Raw genomic sequence first — 22769 nt, 5'->3', positions numbered from 1 at the left:
CTTGCTACTAAAACATTCGCATATGTTGAAAGGAGCGCATATTTATCCGCTTCTAACCTGATTCTTCTCTCACATTTTGATAATATTCTGATAATACAATTAATCTATAGCTTACTTATGATTGAGGGTAATTACTTTTATCGAAATTTAAAAAGAAGATATTTTGGAACTACCTTTTCGAATCTAGCAACGTTTAACTTTTGAATCTTATTAATATCTAAGAAAAAGTTATTTTCGAAATATCTTTTATAGCCTAACAACTTTAATCCTTTAATTCTTCAATTTAAAATATATCCTAACGTAAATTTATTATTCACGATTATAACATAAGTATAAATTGAAAGTATAAAAGTATTTTTAACGATCAACTTTATCAGTCTTCCATTTGAAGACATTTGATCGAAAGAACTGTCTATTAAGACTTTCTGTTTGAAAATTCAATCATTCAATCATTAGTACGTTTTCCTTTCTTCAAAAATTGAAATTAATAATATTATATTCTCTAATAAACTCTTATTTATAATAATATTAATAACCGTTTTGATAGTCTCGCTTTTAGAATGTCTTCCGTTCCAAATTGATATGAAATTTAATTTTCTAGATATCGGGATTTTAACTGTCGAATTTTTCGCTCGCAAGTTGCGACTAACCTACCCCAAGCACCTGCATCGCACTGTGATCAGTGATGTGGAGTCAGCAATTTTTTTGCTATCACATACTACTCGCAACGTGCACATTTTCAAAGAATAAAGTAGGTCGTGCCTGAATGAACGATACGACAATATGAACGTTATAAACGTAGTTTTTAAAACGTAATATCTGGGAAACTAATTGAAATATCGAAACGAAACAAAACACAAAGCAAGAGCTCACCTTCGACTATCTTTCGAAATGCTTTACGTGAAAATTTTCGTTATTCTTCTGGCCGTTTTCTGTATTTACTGTTAGTTTAATAATTTATTGATGGAGGAAATTTAATGGTTTTGATTTATTACGCGAGCTTGGGGTATTTTGTTAAGGAAGCTTCTGCGAATGTAATTATAGTTGCTTTATAAAGATCGAAGAGTAAATAAATAATTTAAATTTTTACAGAGATTTTGGAATATGATGAAAAAATTCGTTTGGTTTCTTAAATTGTGTAATGGTGTTCATTTCGTAAATTATGTACATTATGCGAGTAATACTTTTAGTTTTTTATAGTTTTACTCACCTGACGATCGAACAATGGTGGGTTATCATTAACATCGGTGATTTCAACAGTGAAGGAGCAAACACCTTCCAAGGAAGGTTCACCTTGATCCGTTGCTTTAACGGTAACTGATACAAATTTGCCATCATCGCCTTCACGATCAAATACCTGAAAATATCAAAGTAGTTTCAATAAACTCTGATAACTTTAATTCCTTAATTCTCCAATTTATTAATTTACTAAATTATTATTTTTCGCAAAAGTTTGGAAGCCATACTACACTCGTATTACTCTTAAACATAAAAAATGTCTTTTCAAGTTTTATATCACAGAAAAAAGAAAAAATATAAAACATTTCATAACGCTATTAATTGACTTTACAAGCAAAGCATTTTCCTATTCATAAGCTTGTCACTGTACGTATAATAACTGCACAAACATTCGCAATACTCGTCAATACCTACATCCATTTGCCATAAATTCTCTAATCAACTAACTTAATAGCAAAATATACCTTATTCGTCAAAACTTGTCCAGTCTCTTCGTCGACGGTGAACTTGGTTCCCTTCTGATTCGGTTGCTGTACGATCGAGTATTTCACTTGTCCATTCACTCCCTTATCTTCGTCAGTAGCTTGAACCTTGATTACGGTGCTACCATTTGGCGCACCTTCTTCGACTTTCGGATTGTACATGCTGCATTCCTTGAAAACTGGTTTGTTATCGTTCACGTCAGTAATGAAAACCACGACAACAGCTGTGCTGGTGTGCGTAGTGGTTTCTCCATTGGGGCAACAAGCACCGTCGTCGAGGGCAGTCACGTTCAGCTCGTATTTATCTCTATCTAAAGAGATCGCTTTTCCATGGAGACGAATCACACCGGTGATCTCCTCGATTACAAACTGGCCGGATGTGGTATTACCACCGACGAATCGGAACCGAACATTGTCGCCGTCCTTGTCGGAAGCGACGACAGTTGTGACCAGCGTGTTAGGTCCGGCGTTCTCGTCCACGTTTGGCGTGTACACCTGCTGCGAAAACTTTGGCTCCTCGTCGTTCTTGTTCTTCGTATATATGCGCACTGTCGCCGTGCCAGTTTTCGGTGGTTCACCTGGAAACGTAATCAAATGTTAAAGGAAATAATAGAATGAAGAATGAAAAAAATATGAAAAGAACAAGTACATAAATTGGGCCAAGAATGATATGAAAAAATGATATGCTTGCAAACGAGGTATCAAGCTCTACGCTCTACGAAGAGCAAAGAAAACACTCTTTAAAAATTGCCTTGAAAATTTAGCGCGTTATGCTTTTAGCGTGTTCCTTGCAAAAACACCAGAAAAGGTAATAAGTATTTCTATTGTCGATAAATGCTAAACAAAACGTGGCTGAAAATGTAAAAAAAAAAGAAACATTCTGTCCTGAAAGGGTTGAAAAATGGATGATTATGCTATTTATAATACATATTTATTCTTTTCTTCGTTTGAAACTGAAATGACGAGAACATAAAGGATAGAAGTTTTATTGAATTTCTGAAAGATGAATCCACGCATTAAAGTGTCATCAATCTCTTTACTTACTAAATCTACTTTACGTACTATAACTGCGGAATATAAATAGAAAATTCAATCTTACTTTTTCAAGTTTCATCCCGTAACATTTATAAAAGACAAATAAATACAACCGCAATATTTTAGTAAAAGATTAAGAAATCTAGAAAATTACATAGTGAACTAAAGGGAACATATACCTTTATCTTTGGCGGTAACTACGAATTCGTAGTAAGCATTGTTGTTATCAGCGTCCAGCTGTTTATTGTTAACAATGATCCCACTCGAGTCCACGCTGAAGTGGTCGTCCGACACCAGATACTCTATTTCCGCGTTTGCACCAGAGTCCGCGTCGGTTGCTTTCACTTTCAGTATACTTGTGCCTAACGATATGTCCTCGTCCACGTTGTGTGCTTGATAATCAGGCAATTCGAATTTCGGTGCGTTATCATTTACATCCGAAACCCGTATGGTTAACTGGAAAATTATGCGACAATTTGAACAACGACCACTCGATCAAGTCGACGATTTGACAACAATCTCTCGCTGTCCTAGTTTTCTTTACATCGCCGGTTTACTACATAAAAGAGTTGTGATTAAAAAATGCTCAAAATACCGGTTGATAGTAAAAAATTCAAAGTAGAAAACTGATAATACGTAATTTGATTATTTAACGAAAAAATATTTCTTTTCTTTTACAAGGGCTCGGTTCTCTATTGAAATATCTTTTATTTATGCATCGTTTGTTTCGTTAAGTAGAGTAATTTTTTATCAAGTAAAATAACGACACTTTCATCCTGAAAAATAGCCCGCATCTCGAGTACAATTTTACAGATATCCCAGATTGTAAATAACATTTATTCGAATGCAAAGAGACGCAGATATATTTACCTCAACTGACGTGGAGAAACCACCAGAATCTTCGGTAGCTGTGACACTAAGAGAGTAAATGTGTGGTTGACGTAGATCTTCGAAGTCTAATTCTTTCGCCAGTTTCACAATGCCAGTGGTTGGTCCGATATTGAATGTTCCCGCTGCACCTTGTCCTTGTGCCTTCAGCGTGTACCGAATTTCACGATCGGCGAATGATTTTGCTTTCACCGATATGATACTGAAATAAGATAATTCCTCGTGACCTTGAAAGAAGCGTCGAGTAGAATAACTACAGTATCAAATCATGTTGCAGGATAGGTATATCTATTTCCTCTCATAAGTCCATACGTGAAACGAGTTAAGTGAAAGCATCAGCTGCACAGCAAAATTTGAAAAGCGTTCAACTTACTCGGAATCCTTCTTCTGGTTTTCCGGTATTTCAGCTTCATACGCCGTCATATAGAACTGCGGCGCGCGTTTTCCACCTACGATCGATAAACGCTCCTCAGGAGTCGACTGAAAACGCCTCTCATCTATACGGCCGTTCTGATCCTCCGCTTTCACGTACAGAACGTATTCCATGTCCAGCTGAAAAAGATCGGTCCCTCGGGTGCGTACAACGCCGGATCGCTCATCTACCTCGAAACGGCCTCCAGCTGAAAAGTAAAACGCGCACCATTTATTTTTCAACTGGATAATTTTATGGCGACCGACATTGAATGGGAGGGATTGAATGATTCACGCGGGATTTTCGTGGATATTTCATGGAAAGCGGTCCCCGTGGTAACTAGTACCTTTGTCACAAATCATCGTCAATTTTCTACTTATTATATACCTTTCTCAGTCTTTTCAACTATTTTCCTCTATTTTTGTCTTTTATTTTTCTTTTTCTCGAGAGTTGAAATCGTAATGGTCGAATCTTTTATTTCCTTCCCCTAATCTGTATCTGTAGATTTTATAGAACTTTTTATCGCGTTATTTCTATCATCAGCGTATGGCGAAACTCTCCATTGTTCTCTTCTCCAACTCTTATCAACGAGATAAAATTTTAGTATTCAACGTTACAGAATTTTACATTTCCTGGTTTCATGGAATTTTTCGCCATTACTTGTCTTACAAAGATAACATTGTCTGCTATCAACTCTTAATTAAAAGTTATTTCATCCCATAGAAAATTCATTATACTACTTTATCTCACGATATAGGGTACGTAATTACCACATCGTTACAAAACCAAAAAGAAAATACTTGTTAATGTCTCGTTGTATCTATTCTGTAAATTCGTCGATATCATAGATAAGTCGGAAGATACAGTGTGCAGTAAATACGTAGGTAATCTCCGATAGATACTATTCGCTGTTTTGAGTATCCTTAGGCAGACCTGTACCCACATTGCATGCACGGCTACATACTTCTTCCTATACTTTTACGAACACGACAGCCGTGATAAATTATCTTCCATATATTTTCCCACGATCCACGGAATCCTCCGGTGAACTACTCAAAGCGTCGAACGATTAAGAAACTTCGCTTGCAATATCGATTACCCGTCATAATTTCCCTTCGCAATTATGGTATTACACCATATACGGTGGAGTAATTCCCAGTTATACAAGCGTTACAGGCTAGATAATTGCGTTCAATCGAAATGCACGTAACGTTCGAGCATTTCTACGCTGCGTTTTCACGGCTCGATTGGCAACGTTATGGGTTATACACGTTAATATCCAATTCATACGTACTTCGATCTCGTACGATGAAATAGTGAATATTGCTGTCGGTGTCAGGATCCCTGGCTTGAAGGGTAAACACGTGAGTATTCGGCGGTGCATTCAGCTGTACGACCGTTTGCATTGGTAGAGGCCGATTTATGAAGTACGGTGGCTCGTCGTTAACGTCCTTCACGTTGATAATGACACGCTGATTGTCCGTGTCTGTAATCATCGATCGGTTATTGATACAGCTTGGCAATGGTGACCTCCCATTGACAGAAAACGGTGGACAGTGTTCAAAGGCGGTGACCGAATACCATTTGACGTTATCTTGTCCGACGCTTTGACCTTTGGCCTGTTAAATCTAACGCGAGCCTTCAAATGAAATTGCTCTGTATATAGGCGGTATATTCAATTCTAGTACGATATTCTATTTCAGGTGTACGATAAAACAAGCTTGGCCCTACGTTTTCCAAACATTTCAGTCGCTTCGAATTACTTGATATTGGTATTACGAAAATGGTGTTCGATCCATTGGATCGATGGAAATGTTTGTGAATGGATTTAGCGTGATAGCGATATAAATTTGCAAATGCAATTATGTGCACGATACACGTAATATGCAAAGGTATATGAAATATTTAAAGCGGCGAATTAGAACGTGTATTGGTTAAAATAAATCTGTTCAGATTTAATTGAATTTAGAAAAATATGAATTTGCATAAACGTCCGTAATCTAATTGCGACTGATATGAAAAGATTAAAATAGGGAATTTGTTCTTCTTTTGCGACGATACTGTCTAAATATCGCAAATATTGTATCGTAGAGTTTAAAAGATATTACGCTTACATTGTGGAAAAGTTAACGAATTTTGACGACGCGACACGACCAACAGATTTTTAGAAAATTGGTCCAGAACGGCGTTAAAATCTTATCTATAGGTCGAATTGCTATAGCGTCAAACATTCTGTCACTAAAGCTTCCATCAGGAAAGGAATTCAGTTTATTAAATTACATTTTCCTCCGTCATCGCTTATAAACACTGTCGACCCAGCGAAACAGCGCTCTATGTAGCAAGCTCTATAATTTGAGTAAGCGTCTAATGCAAGAAAATATAAGATCGTTCCATTCTACGCAAACTATTAAGCTACCAAAGCTGTTTCGATTCCTATACGAGGTATAGATAAAAATTGTCTGATTCTAGTTTCATACCCTTCTTTTGCCAATTCGAATGGAAATATTTTACCATCTCGATTTTGAAATATTTCAAAGTATATTACTCTTGAAGGAAACAAAACTTTTAATCGCAAGTATTTCAATTTAAAGATACATTTTGTTCCGACATAGTATAAAACTAAGAGCATAGAATTTTTATCGACTCCTGGTACGTCTGTCTTTACACCAAGTATACGCAAACGTATGATTGTAAGAAAAAATATAATAATAAGCATGACACGTGTGCCTACTTACATTGAAATCCTGTGGAAGCCGAGAATGCGGGAAAGAAAACATTCGTTATTAGTAAGAGTGACACAAAAGCACAGATAACTAAAGTGCGGATGCACGGCAAGAAATACCTTTGAGTTTCCTGCTAACTGTCATAATTAATAGATCGTGGTCTATTCAAACAGACGGGGTTGAAACAAAAGAAAAAGGAAGAGGAAGTAGAACAAAATTAAAATGTGAGAACGATGTCTGCATTATACTGGAAACTGTGACAACGTAATAATTTCGCGAGCAAGCCGCGTTACTAAATAACGTTAACGTACCGGAATACGACGTAATTTAATTCCTTCCGGCCCCTTCATGCGTAACATGCGCCCCGCACATTTTTCCCGGTGAAACTGTAATTATCGCTCGACCCCAGTGTACGAACCGCACGTTCGAACAATTACCCGTTCCGAAAGGAAATTGTATCCACGTGCGAGCAAAGAGCAAAGAGCAGAGAGCTTCACGCCGGATGTAAACTTTCGATATTTCTTGCCGTGCCTCGTATTGTACTGACCATCGAATCGGAATCCATGCGCAAAAATTCTACTTTCGCGCAATTACGATACTATGTCGAAAATGAGAAATTGTCTTGCCTTCATTGCCTCAATTATTATTGATCGCGTGGACAATCGTAATTAATTTAACATTAGGATTATCAAATGGTTTTTTTACGTTTACCAAAACGATACAAGTGCTTTTGGTAAAATTAATATTCACTTTTGTTCAGACAGAAACATCGTTATACACGTATATCCAGTAATTTATCATTATACCACTTTAATTGCAATTACGTATAATATATTTAGATACGTATTAATCAAACGTTGTTTCGAATCTCACCAAACCTGTCAAAAAATTCCCTTCGTTTCTTAAAGATGTAACTTAAATAAACTTTTACACGTAGAATCTTATCGGTCTTAAAGTATACGCCACGTATATCTATAACACTTCGGTAATTAATAAACTTTCCTATTAAAGTTTCCACACGTTTCTCAATTTTATTAGAAGAATGAATAATGTTGGAAGTTTTAAGTGGTCCTAATTCGACGGCCAGATGTTGTATCGTATTACTACCTTCGCGAGATCGATCGATTAAGTGTATGATCGTTTGGCGTGCACTATTTCTCTAAGAAGCGAGGAACACCTTCATCCGCTTTGAGAGAAAATTCGCAGAAGGAACGAGAATAACCGAGGCAACAGTATAGACGATGCGAAGGCGAATGCTCCATGTACGGTGTGTTTGAAGGAAGAACGTCGAGTAAAAATTAAAATTGTACCGTGGAATGGACACCGCATGTACGATGGATACCGCGAACACCGCTCTTCGGCCACGGGGCGAATAACAAAATAAAGATTAATTAAGAGAAACAATATAATATTTATAAAAGATTGAAAAGAATTCAACCGAAAAAGTTAAATTTCGTAGAGAGTGATTCTGAAACATGGGACGAAGTCTAGTTTCTTTTTTTATTATCATCTCTTTTTGGTTCTTTAATCTTTAAAGTGACTCATAAGTAATAATTGGTATCATATGTATCTCCTAAACAATAATCTTATAACATTTCTAACATAATCTTATGTAGTATTATTTCTTTCGACACTCTCTACTCTTAAAAGATTCGTTTTACCAGAAATTAAAAACAAATGAAAAAATCATCGAAACGATAGACAATTATCTAGATAAATTCGGGAAGAAATATCTCAAGACATCGTTAAAGGTACCTTACGCGTCTTAAAAAATTTACCTGTGTTCGTAATAGTCACCCAAAAATCAATGGTCTTTTCCGACCCCAGCTCCTCGTAATCCCATTTTTGTTTGACTATAACCGAACCATTCGAGTCTACCGTGACCCACTTATTCTCATCCCTAATCTTGTACGTCTCTTTCTCATTCTCCTTTTCCAAATAGAAAGCGATTTTTCCCTCGATGTCGCCGTCCGCTTCCGTGAAGTCCACCTTCTTCGTAGGCCTAACAGCTCTCGTCACCCTTCTCTTCTGTATTCTATGTACTTCCACCTCCGTCGAATCGGACGTTAAAAATCTTACGACAACCTTGGCCGGTTTCTCTGTCGATCGACTCGGGCTACGCACATCGTGGGCCTCCACGATCACCACGCATTCGCTGTCCTCCTCCATAGTAATTTCCGGTTCGCCAACGAGCATCAGTTCCCCGGTCTGTGGCACGACCACCAGTAGGCTGCTCGGTGTAAGCAATTTGTACGCGACTTTGTCACCGTCAGCGTCCTTCGCCGCCACCTTGCCCACGGTGGAGAATCGTTTCCAGCCAGGAAGAGCGACGGAGTTCTTGTTAATACCGTCCGAGCTAGTCGGTCTGATCTCGAACGTGTACTGCTCCTTTTCGAACACGGGACTGTTGTCGTTCTCGTCCAACACGTGCACCAGGCCGTTGATTTGCGAACTGCTGAGCAGATAGCCGTCAGAAGCGTGGATCACGACCGTGTAAAGCTTCTTAGTCTCTCGATCCAGAGGTTTTGCGGTCACCACTCTGACGCCCTCCTTTTGGCTGTTCAACGTCAAGTTGAATCCCGTTTGATTCGAATCCTCCTCTTTCAAGGCGAATGGTCTGTCGCCTGTCTCGTCCGGCAGAATGGTATAATGAACCGGAAAGCTCCCTCGAGCCCTTAGAACAGGGAAACCGTCGATCAAGGTGCCCGCAGCAGAATTCTCTGCAACCTCTCCCTCGCCCAAGTGATCGTGCGAGAAGGTGATCATGTTTCTGCGATTAATTACGTAGAGATGAAGAAAATGCGTTTCGGTGCTGTTGGCCAGTTCCTCCAGTACGATAAGGTTGACTGGTCGATCGACCAACGGCGATAAATCGGACGTGGTCATCACCAGACCGTTCCCGAGCACGGTGAAGAACTTGGAAAAATTGTTCTCCATTAGATGAAAGTTCGATGGCCGTTTTGTGTTGAATAGCGTCACTTCGTAGCCCGGGTAGACGTCATGAGGCAGAACCACCACTTTATCACCGTCCACCGACACCGTGGTCACCAGCAGGACCGCGACCACGAGTATACGCCACATCGTGCTGCCTCTAGTCCGCTCCTCTCTCAGTTTCTTCGCTGTTTTACTAAAGCATGAGTGCTGACACCACCTGAAATTTTACGAGATACGGTGGAATTAGTTGAGGTGCTCCGGACAGAGTTTTAAATGGTTTCTATGTTATGAATTGCAGATACCTTTCCTTTCATTTATCGACGATAGAACGTATGTTAAATATAAGAAATGGTAGAGCATGATTCCGCTCGTATTGAAATATCGTCCTGAAGCTAAGAATCTACTTTAGGATCTAATTTTGTTGGAAATATGATTTCAATTGAATCGGTAATAACTTATTATGGTGATCTATGCGATTGTAAATAATCAAATAAAGAGAAGAATCGAGTCATCGAACAAACGTTTTCTCTGCGATCGAAATATTTGATTTGTCAGCAGCTTTCGAAATTTGTTGGGGTTGAGAAAGATCGATTATCGTTTATCTTGCGAAAATTGCGCGAGAAACGAAGCTCGGCAATCCCGAAACGACGATAAATTATTTTGTCGACCATAATCCACTGGCTGATTTAGATTTATGCCTGCCTTTAAACAGTTCGCGCGTATACGTCTACACGAACGCATCGTCATCCATGCGACGATGACAACACGAGCATCGTCATAAGTAAAACGTAAATGATTTATTCGTGCGATTGTATAATATTTGTTTGGTTTGTTATAAGTCAAGGATTTATCGAATATTTTTATTTTAATTGCGTCGGCGCACAATTATTGGTACTATCGGCATAGCGCGAACCGTTGTATCGATTTCTGAAAGCTGTTGAAATTGGAAGGTGAATCGAACTGAAGCCACGATGAGGCATGATTAGCAGAATTCGTGCTATTCTCATCATGAAGGGTCGGCTTTAAATTGCGTTTCAACACTTAGCTGCTTATCGCGCTGCTGATACGGTATGGAACACCATGTTGTGGACATATCGAGTGGTTAATTTTCGGACTATTCACGAAACGGGTGTGTTCATGGTTGATTTGTGTTTAAACGATGCAAGATATTTTCCCTATATCTACAACGCGTATTTCAATTTTTCATATCTCGTTTAAATAGTTGAAAATAAAAATTCATTTGTTTAAAAATCCAATCACTTTGTGTATATTTTATAAATGATAATATACACATATATGTACCTTATTAATCATCACATTTAAAACCAAAAAAGTTCTTTGATTTCCGTTTTGTTTATTCGTAAGAACGTAGATTTTGTTTCTTCTTGCGATATCAATATAATTTGTATAAACAATACCCGCGTTTCAATAAAAGGATACGAAACCTTCGCTTTCGGTAATTCCCTTCTTTACCATTTCAACTGATCAATTATTCAACGTAAAAAGAAGGAATTCCTCCGCGTCGAGGAATTGAGAAGCGTCGAGAAATTGAAAAGGTAACAATGAACCGAGGCTAAACGCAGGAGACGTTGTCACGCGTTGTCACGCGAAAATGTCTCGTCCTTTGTGGGCCTTTTTTCACCGGAGTAGTTTCGAACTTAAACGAGCCGCGGCTGACCTCACATCCGGTCCTCCCCGGGGCGTGAATAGAATCAAATGGAACAGGGGGCTTACTAAATGACAATGGTCAACTCGTACGCGCCGGTTCTTATTTCCGGTGCAACGTTGCGGACATTGTTCATCGCGTCGCGTCCGTGTCTCTCCTGCCTCTCGGCTTGGATCCAACGAACACCAGAAGCAGCAACCAGCGCCAGAGTATTGATATTTCCACCGACAAAAGGGGACAATGACGCGATGATTGCAGTTTCTTCCACGCTCACGTTTTCCGCGTTCATTGTTTATATCGTGTTCGCTTTTTGCATGCCCATCTCGAGAAATACCTATGAGTAGGTTGCCAATGTGTTTATGCTCTTATAAGAATTTAAACAGCAACGATATTCAGAATAAATAATATGTAAAAATATATAATTTACGTATATGGTAAATCCTGTAAGAATCGTTCTTGTGGGAGGGAATGCACATAATTGCTAGGATATTTATGCAAATTCAGATTTTTATCAATATGACCGCAACAATTTTTATCGTTTGTCACGTCAATTAGCAGAATTAAAAATAACGAAAAACGACAGATGTAATGCGTAAAATTTTACAAGAACGTACACGAGGAAAAATGCGATATTCGATAATGGAATAATCTCAATTGGATTGAAATATCGGTTTTCAATTCTAATCATTTTACGCTTGATTGGGATTATTCTTCGTACAATGATACAATACGAGATCTATGAAGAGCTATAGCTATGGGATGTAAGGAAATAATTATGAATATCTCTGATATTGGGTGTCTAGACGTTAACTGTTATATACTCCATTCAATTGCTTCAATTACGGATTAGTGTACCACTCTTCGTAAGTGGTATATTCAAGATTTTCCTGTATGACGTCTATTTCGTTTTTGTCAGATATATCCGTTTGGAAAATCATACAATGCGGTTTAATACGTTTCGGAAGCCACGAAAGTTTTAACAATCGTGGTCATAATTATAATCAGGACGTATGAAAGATCTTTTTCTTTTTTTAATATGTTCTACTACTTTTAAATAATTCCCCAAGAATCCAAAAATGGTAGACTTTCATTTCATAGTAGAATTTCATTTGTTACAGTTACCGAATCCTCTCTACCTAAAATTCGAGCACTTTCATCCCCTCCAATCTCAATCTCCAAAAATTCCCAAAATAATACTGCTCGAATCTAGCTCTCTTCTACAAAAAAAATCGCTAATGTGTACGCATATGTAACTGTCCAACTAAATTCCCTCTATTACAGTTACCCAAACTACTCTTTCTACTACTTAAGCACTTCAATCCTTTTAAACCTTACAGAATTCTCATTTTATCATCTCTGGTACTCAATTTCTTCTAAAAACAGCGCTAGGGGGAATTGTATCCCTATTCTCCAAGACCCTCGAACGTTTCCAGCGGTCTGTAATCGGAAAGCGATCGTGGAAGGTCACGTTATTCGGCCCTGCGAATCAACGACGTCATAATTCGCAGTGAGAGCAGATGCCAGGGGCCGGGCGAGCGTTATACGGTTAAGTCCGCAGTCCCGAGAAACACGATACCTAATCCCTCCTCGAAACGTATTAAGTGACTGCCTTCAGCTGGGACCAGCCAAGCTCCAGCATGGAAAACGAAACGATACATCGACCCATACCAGCCGCCCTTCAAAAAGAAACTGAGAGATGCACTTGTGACAGACGTCCGACTTCCTTCTTACAGGCCTCTTCCTTTTAAATCCAATAAGATGCCGCTGTGTAAACCGAACAACTCACGGTTAAACACGATGAAAAAAAAAAGGGTCGAAAGATGAGGTTGGTTTTTTAGGCCTGTTAATAAGCGACGAGTTGAAAAGTTAATAAGAATCATAGATTAGATCAAATGATCTGACGCGTAGATCGAGTGCCGAATATAGCTTAAGGCTACGTCATTGAGTTTCGAGAACTACCAATAATTCTTAAGCGCTCTTTGGAATTACAACGTAAAAACAAACTGTTTCCGTTTAGTAGGTGGTCCGATATTTTTGTACAATACATACTAAGATACAGTAATTTTTATCTCACACAAATCCATGTATTAAGATACGATATAAACAAATTTCTATAAATCGAATTTTATTTTATCAGAACTTTAAACAGAATTGTTTCTACTGAACGAACTACTCGAACTAAAATATTACAAGTAGGAAGAACCTTTAAAAAAGTTAAAAGAACTAATTATTATTTAGGTAAATTCTGCTTGAGCGTGTATCTGAGAATTCAACGAGATAAAATTAAGATTCTGTTAATTTAATTAGTATGGTGTAGAGATTATAGCGTAGAATAGAAGGAAGTTCGATAAAACGTTTTTGCTATTCATGGAGCAAAAGTTTGCGAAAATATTCCACACGACACGCTTTTCTCGTTCAAAAGTTCTTTCCACCTCGAGTAATCCGTAATTATTCATTCATGAGCCTGAAAATCGGAGGTGGAATCGAGCTCTTACGCTGAATAACTGAAACAGATTAAGTTATTACGCGATTATGCGAATACCGCGGAAATGTTTGCGAAACGCCGCATCAGGTATCTCTGATAGACTTATTCGTATTATTCTCTTCTTCCCGCCTTTCATCGTGGTTGCATAACTTTTTCATTCTTTCTTCGTCGAGTGTCTTAAAAAAAAAAGATAATCCATGAAATGCGAGGATTCGTATGTAAATGATAGTGCGCCGAGAAAAATCAGATTCGGGTCCTTAAAAGAAAACCTCGTCGCGTTTCATCCAGCTACTAACCTTTTTCTTAATGAAAACCTTTTTACGAGAGACAACCATGAAAAACAAATTATATCGCCATTGTACATTGCATCGTTTCTCAATTGACATTAACACGAAATTGTCGCCAAAGACAAAGAGAATCCCCCGATGTGTTTCACGATAAAGCGATCCGCTTACACGGCATATTATCAGACCGAACGTGTACGTGTAGCCTTTTTCTTCGATCGTCATGAACCCGTGGAGCTCGTATTAATCGTGACATAAGCCTATTAACAGCGAAGATTTATCCCCGAGCGTCGCTTGATGGGCTCGTGTGCGTGCCCACGCGATTTCACGGCGCTCGATCCGTATAATTTTCGAAATGTCGGAAGGCGAACGATCCCTTCTCATCTTCTCTACACGCATCGTGCATTCTTTACACGGAACATCGACGACTTGCGTTGAATTATCGGATTTTCGAAACTTTTTTCGCTCCTCTTTCCTTAGTATGCTATTTATTATGGCAAAACCTTGGTTATCGGAATTAAAAACGACACACACGCTGTTGGAATAATCGACTTTACTTTCGTATGGGAGAAGAAAATACGCGAAACCGTTTTGTTAATATCATTATTAAGTAGAGACATTTTTTAATGAAAATGAACAATTTTTATTCAGATTCTGATCACTTTTCACGTCTGGTTGCCGACAAACAATCCACAAAATATTTGTCATATGACCTTTAACACGATTTACTGTTCGTTTAACTGCGCGAAGAAATTGTTGGATGTTCGCCGGCTATGCGTTGGCAGACATAACTCGAAATTAATATAAAATAACATTAATCACAATGCTCAACAATTGTGCTTATACCTGTGATTATGCTAAATATTATTAATCTAAATGGCACGATCGTATTACATGCACGAAACAATAGCGAAATTAACATTGTTTATGTATATCGGGCGGAAATTTTAACTTCCGATTCAATTTCGGCTGAATCGTTTATTTAGAAATTTTGCGCGAAAATTATAATAAGATACGATACGTTAATAAATCGTTTGTGCCAGATATATTTTTATGCAGTAATAATGAAATTTGATCGTTCATTTTACAAAAAGACTTATAAATGCGATTTCCAAAGAATGAAAGACTTCTTAAAGAAATAATGCACAACTTATATGTTCTTGTTATATGGTGCTTATGTTATATCTATGCTTATAAATTTATATAAGATCTAAAGATTCAAGAATGGCTGAAATATATATGATATGCAAAAACACATATATCTATTACATATAGTATTCAAAATACAGCAGGTACTCGTGTTTTTTTATTTTAATGGGTGAAACAACAAATCTCTACTCATAATAGATTCTATTTCTTAGTCATGTACTGATAAAAATATAAATTTGCAGGAAAGGTCATTAAGTTGATATCGACTTTAATAACTCTGATACGATTATTCTTTCGGTTTTATTTAATGATAAAACGATACACGAAATACGTATGTACGTATATGTCTGTACAAAGAGCTATTGAAAGGGCTTGACGAAATATATCATTTTATGCATAATGAACGACGGAAACGGATCTGCTGAAACTGAACAAACTACAAATATTCAATTAATCGAATATATAACTGGTCAAATAGAGCCACAACAACAAACAGTGAATAAAATACATTTTATGCTTCAATGATTAAAGCAAATCGTTGATAAGCCAATACATGTGTTTTACAAATGTAATTTCCGAAATGGGACAAGGTAACTTGTATTATAAATATGCCTATAATTTATACACGTGATTCAAAATAATTATGTACTTGTAAATTACTAAATATTGTAAATTATTAATTATTATTATATATATACAGTATAATGCACTGCTTTACGATTGTTTTATGTACATTATGTACTTTAATGTCAACGGTGATCTTTGTAACGAGGGAATGGAGAATTCTAAATCTCATCATTTACAATCTCAGCAATGAAACAAAAGGATCGAGATTTTCTGGTTTTCGTTAAAACCACAGCAGGCTTTTAGCCACACCAAAGAAATCCATGTATATTGCGGCCAGGCCACGAAACCTAGCAACTGAGTCTTTATGCATCTCGGAACTTTCATTACTGTTATGGTTTCCAGGCCGAAAGAATAAAGCACCGACAAACTCGAAATCGCTAACGCGATATCGCTGAAAGAGAGCACGCTACTACGCGTTTCGACGTGAAACAATTGTTTTCAGCTCGCGTTGCTCGTGGATCTGCCATGGAAGCCTTTTCTTCAAACGACATTTGATTGTCTATTGAATGCACAATTCGCTGAAACCGTGTATCCTCCAAGAGAAATGAAAGTTAGTTGCTTTCTGCTTTGATTTGAAGAAAGAAGAAGAAGCTATGAATGCGCGAGCTTATCTTACAGTTGTTTCTGAAATAATTTCGATATATTGCGAAACGAAAACACCGATCGAAATATTTATATCAAAAGAAATAAATAAAAGCTCGAGTAAAGTTATTTAATATACCAGCCGAAATTAAAGCTTGTCACAGATTTAAAGGCGTGGCTGTCAGTTTGTGAGGTGTACTTTAATTACATTATAAAATGGAAAAGTTTCCTAGCTCGCGTAATTCTATTTTCAGCTACTGTGAAACTTTCTGAAAGTTCGGAACACTACGAATTACGCTACAAACCGTGTCTTTGTTATTTTAACCGTTCGTCCTGCGATTACATTTTTTCAATTACACAAATCTATTTTAATATTTTACCAAGTCGAACTGACGTACACAAAAATCCATATATTTTATATCTCTTAAATTATTCAACAATTTATTAGTTCTATTTTCCGATTAGTATTACCTTCTCGGCCTATATCAATATCTTTCCAACTTTTCTTCTAATATATAATTTTTTCTTCTTATCTATACACATAGAATATTCTGACAAAGTACAACAGGAAAAAGTTAACTTTACATTCCTATATATCTTTATAATTTTGATTTCTTTCTGTACAACTCCCTTCTCCCTAACAAGACAAAATTATACTAAAAAAAAAAAAAAACTATCATAATATTTTGAACTCATTATCAAAGTACTATGTCCATGCTACAATATCATAGAAATATTTCTCACTAAACTTACTCGAAGAAAAACAATTCAAGCCTATTTATCTACACATCCAATTTTCTTTTGCGATTCTACCATCAACGAACAATTTAATCCCCACGAAAACTTCTCGAATTCCATATACCAAGATCGATCTTTTCGTTGGAAGCGATGCAGCATTAAATTAACGTGAGATCGACGTAACACCCGAAGGAATGCTTGTAACGATGCGACCATCGCCAATTAAATCGTCGAAAATCAACGACAACGATATCAAAAAAAAAAAAGAAAAAAACAAAAAGGGTGATCAGCGAATCTGAAGGATACAGAGAATGAGCTATCGGCAAATTGTGGCGATAGTATAGGTGAGACGAGTGTGGAAACAGGGGTAGATAGGTGGCTGGTCATGCAGCAGGAATCGACAGGTCATTCGTTAGCGTCAGTATCAATTTTCGGATTAAACGGTAGTTATACATCGACGACCACGTTGCAAAAACTATTGCAACTGACGTACATCTACGCACGCATACACGATCACGGTACGTGTATTTAAACGCGTAGAAATTCACGAAACAGTCGCGACGCAGCTGATTATTTCGTAATTAAACTTTTCATTATGAAATCCGAAATCTCGATGCAACGCCACGTTTCATCGACACATTTTCATATTTTGATCACTCGCGCACGGAACATTGATCGTTAATTCGATCAGGTTGTACCTTTGTTTCCTGTGCGCTGTATTTTTGCAGATTATTCGCTATATTTTTTTTTATGATATCTAATTGTTGCAAAGTATTTATGATCATCGATAAATGGATTATAAGATAAGTTTGAAACTGTAGAAAAACTGTAGAGAAAGGAAGAGATGTCTTATATACCCTGAATGAGTCAAATAATATTTATTTTTGTCTACGCATGTCACATACTTATCCGGTAAGATATTAGCGAATGAAACAAAAATAGACTCCCGTTCTACTTTCCTGTCATCGTTCATTTATCAAAGAAAAAAAAAACATAATGGATTATTAATAGCACTAATGCTTTATACAATCCCTTCAATGTCGTTTTCTAACTTTCATCGCTATCGATCTGTCCGTGTTACAGCATCAACGTAATTCGAATGAAAGATCAATAAACCAATATCAAAATCGAGATTCAATAATCAATAAACTACGTGTTAATATATTATAAGTTACGATGTCAAGAATGTTCGATTGAAATTAGTAAGAGGCACGGAAAATTACATCAATACTAATTTGAAATACGAATCAATTAAATCGTGTTGATATATTTCATGGATAAACGATAATACCTGGTTTTTAAATGTTTTACAAAGCTACACCTTCCTTCATCGAAGATTAATAACTTATGTTGCTCGGTTTGCGGCTCGAGGAATTACAAGGAGCACATGCGGGAATAATTGAAGAGTACGGTCAGAAACCAGTATGGATGGGTGAGTTTTTATTAAAAGGATCGTTGAAGCCCATTTATCGAAGATCATACGATATAAAACATTAAAAAGTTTCCGACCTACGAAGAGCATGAGGCTGCGCCCGTATGATTTTTCTGGTGAATTAGCGTGACGTTTCAATTTTATTTATTAGTCTTGCCACTTGGAAGAGAGATCTTCCAAGTTCTCGAGCAACAGGAAAATGTTGGCATTTTATGTGGGTATTTTTAAACGAGATACAACCCTCTACGTTGTTTTGTTTATTGCATCATCTACGTCGTTCATTTAGCAGGAAACTTGAATGATGTAGGTAATTTGTGAAGCTATAAAACGATATGTTTACCAGAGGAGTTTCGTAATTGGCATATGTGTTTCGTATTGGCTTATTAAGTAACAGAGTCGTTGGATTTATTAACACATCGCTGAAAATAATTTTCTAAGTAAAATGCAATGCTTTCATAACATTTGCTTGATGTTATATTGTCCTCTTATAGAATATCCTTTGAATATGTTCGTTTAAAACGTGAGAGCAACTCGCTCAAATATTAAGTTACGTTCAATTAGAAATTTATCGAGACTTATAAATTTATAGGATATTTATACAATTTTAAAATATATTTATATTCTTAGATCTATTTATTACGAAGCAAATATACAATTACTGATGCGTTATTTAATGCGCGATGATTCCCAATTTCTCTTTCCACATTCCAGCAATTTTCTATTTTATTCTCCAAAACACATTTCTCACAAAATTCTTCGTGAAAATTCTTCTAAACTCGTTGACGAAAAACTTCTTCTTTGACGCTCGACGTGGTACGAGTACCTCGGAAACCATGCACGAATTCTAGGGACCGTAAGAGCGGTATCGCGTCGGTGATTAGCAATGAACGTGAAGAGTTCAATTAAGCCAATTATGAGTAGTAAGTACCGCATGCTAACGAGCCGCGCAATGTTTTCTAAGAAAGTGACGTGGCCGTCTGGGATGGTGCGCGTTTAACGGACAAAACTGAGGGAGGCCAAAAAACCGGTAATAACGGGGGTTATTATCGCGAGCACTCGAATCATTGAAAGGGGTTAATGAGGGGTTACAGGCGGCGCAAGTCGCAACGTTCGCTCCAACGAGGGGGACAGCGATCATCGAGAAGGCACGCGCGATCGATTTCTTTCTCCTGAAATAACGACCGACCACCCTATAAGTATGCTGCGATATTGACGTTTCGAGTTCGTTGGCCTGACAAATAATATTGTATACCTAGGCTCGCTGTTGTCGCAGGTTATTAGTCAAAGTTTGCAACACCACGGCCACGTCCATGCAATGCAAATTTCATTGGCAAACGTGTGTAATCGTGCCGTACGACCGTTTCATCAAGGGCCATGTGTGTTTGCGTACGATGTAAAACGCCCGATCCTTTTAAACCGAGAATCGTATATTGGTAAGTCTTGTGGTGGTGTAATGTAATCACAAGCACGTCGATGATGCGACATTTGAACAGGAGATAATTGAACGTTGTATTTGATCGATGAATTTTTCGTGTCCCCGATTTTCATTCTTAGAAATTTCAACGATCATTCCAAACAGAAAGAACTATTTTTTTCTTCAAGAATTGGCGCCTACTTTCACGCTTGAATACCAATAATTCCATGTTACTTAAACGTTATTTCCCGTAAAAGAAAACATTCCTTAGCATCTATTCAATCTAGCGAGATAGCAGCAGCTTTCAGGTAGATAATAACGGAGAGATAGGAGAGAACTAGCTTGAGGAAACTAGAAACGAGAACTCCGATGACAGGAGCAACTGAAACATCGTAACTATAGTAGATGTTCCATAGATGTCAAACCCCATGACGGCAGGAGAATTCTGATACGACACGTTCGAAGAACACTTTAGAGTTCGCCAGTATCCCTAATGAACTTCGAGGGTGGAGGTCTCCATGACGACCTAGGACAACGGCCATAAAGAATGTAATGACGATGCACCAGCGTCGCCCCTTCGATATAACCTATCTATCGAGTATCGATATCTACCTGTCGAGTGCACTCGAGAAAACTCCTGTCGTAAGTACCTGTCGCACTCGGTAGTACGCATGCACTCGATCCGTGACGTAAACCGATTGTAGGTCATTGTACCCTTTCATGAGGCCCGATTCTTCGAATCTGTCGTTACACGGAATACGATGCGCGACTACTATTTTCAAGAATCCTCGATAACGAGCCTCGAACGCTTTATAAAGATTTAGTTTTTAAATAGCACCGATTGCTTGTGCTTGAGAATTTTATAGGTTAAATATTATTATCGATTCTAAAAAGGGAAATGAATTATTTCATGGAGCTTACTATACATCTCATTGGGATTAGTAATTAACGAGTTATCGGATGGATTGTATTTTTACAGCTAAAATAATAGTATTTTCATGCGTACTCGTTTATAGAACGATGAATTTTTGTACCGGATTATGAGATAACGATTGTATGAAATTTTTGTCCCAGATTTAATTTTTAGATATAAATAGTAAGCTTCTGGATAACAGATATAAGGCTATTTTGTTATTTTTCGTTGTTTTCGAAACGCCAGTTTTCTGCTTCAAATCTATCACGTAAAAATGTTGAACACAACGTAAAAATAAATATTTCCAGTACAAAATTGTCAAATCTTTGTTGCTTTCCAATTACTCGAATACAAAGTTCGAAGCACGAAGGTAAACGTAAGGATGCTTTCGAATAAAAACGTAGCTAAAAATCCTTGTGAATTCCAACCTTTACTAGCCCGTTACGCGTATCTGCTGCGAAACAGAGACAAAAGAGAGAAGCAAAAAGAGATATCTGGCAACGAGGAAGGCTACGTGCCTTCCAGACATCCTCCTTTGCTTCCATATATCTTTAGTTGAAGCTATTCGCTCTATTTTAGACGCGTAACACATCCCTCTGTCCGCGTTTCAGACTTTACTTTGATTTACGAAACCCATGCAGACGATAGTCATCGTCATGGGAATTGTAAATATTTTGCCACTATGTATTCGCAGAAAACACGACTGTTAGACATTCACGTAATATTCGCGTAATAATCTTACGTGTATAAAATTTAATGCCAACGATTTTTATTCGCTTTTAGACACTCGTTATACAAAATTACACTGCTTATTGCAAAACAAGTAATAAGTTGTATTTAATATCGTTCAGAGTGTAGAATCAAGTATTCCCCAATCAAGTGTTTCTTAATTTTGTTAGATAAGTTTTTATTAAAAAGGCTCACCTATAAGAACAAACGTCGGACGTTTAACTAATCTAAACTTTCACATACAGTAAATATTGATATGAATTCCCATAAAAACTTGGAACATATAATTCCCGAGCTACAGTTGCTGTTTTTGTTTCACTTTAGGCTGGTAAAGAAATGGAAGAGTTGCAAACTTTTCGCCGACATCCAAGAAAGTTTATCGATGGTGTACCATAACAGTAACTTATAAGAATGTTTGATGTCGAAATACTGTTCCAATATAAATATCATTTTTTCTATCTTTCTTTCCAACACTAAGATACGTTTCGTATACTTGTCAGAGTTTATACTACCGAAGATATTGTATTTCATAGAAATTATGACGTTATATTTTATAAAGGGTATAAAGGATATTTACTTATTTTATTAGATCCTGAAAAACGTATATTTTAAGATTTCTTTTCGAGTATCCCATGAATCGATATCAATGGAATTAGATACTCAATATTAAATTCAAAATATATCAGCTTTCATAATGTTCGCGATATTCTTAACTCGTCAGAACTTACATCCGCGTAATCGTGTTTTATGACAACTTTATTTCCAGTCGTTCTGGACTATGCGAAAGGCAGTTTCAAACTTTGGAACATGCGAAGAGCTGTCATAAAAAAAATCTAGCAGAAGCTTCGACTGTAACTGGAAAAATTAAGACTACTGTATGCAAATTGATAATATCTGGGTACAATGAACCTACGGAAAAAATGTTTCCATCTCAAATCTACAAACGTGATTTTGTTTCATCGAAGATATAATTGTATATGATCTTTTTTTTTTTACAAAGAAAATCGAAAAGTAATTTCTTAATTTCGCGAAGACTA

General features: G+C 37.1%; 1 protein-coding gene across 2 annotated transcripts in view; it reads right to left on the bottom strand.

Annotated features, from left to right (window-relative positions):
- Positions 1 to 22769, bottom strand: part of LOC105666339 (neural-cadherin) — a 61224-nt gene that overhangs the window by 14747 nt on the left and 23708 nt on the right. For both annotated transcript variants that reach the window (XM_020865756.2, XM_020865758.2), the window contains exons 2-9: positions 8558 to 9930; positions 8090 to 8134; positions 5351 to 5542; positions 4018 to 4264; positions 3627 to 3846; positions 2936 to 3212; positions 1704 to 2299; positions 1211 to 1357 (exon numbers count right to left, since the gene is read on the bottom strand). In XM_020865756.2, the coding sequence (XP_020721415.1) occupies positions 1211 to 1357; positions 1704 to 2299; positions 2936 to 3212; positions 3627 to 3846; positions 4018 to 4264; positions 5351 to 5542; positions 8090 to 8134; positions 8558 to 9860 (3027 nt within the window). In that variant the 5' untranslated portion in view covers positions 9861 to 9930. The remainder of the gene's footprint in view (positions 1 to 1210; positions 1358 to 1703; positions 2300 to 2935; positions 3213 to 3626; positions 3847 to 4017; positions 4265 to 5350; positions 5543 to 8089; positions 8135 to 8557; positions 9931 to 22769) is intronic.

The sequence above is a fragment of the Bombus terrestris genome, chromosome 12 (genome assembly GCF_910591885.1).
Source record: "Bombus terrestris chromosome 12, iyBomTerr1.2, whole genome shotgun sequence".
Taxonomy (NCBI): Eukaryota; Metazoa; Arthropoda; class Insecta; order Hymenoptera; family Apidae; genus Bombus; species Bombus terrestris.
Note: the sequence above shows the minus strand (reverse complement) of the source record. Positions and strands in the feature narration are given on the sequence as shown.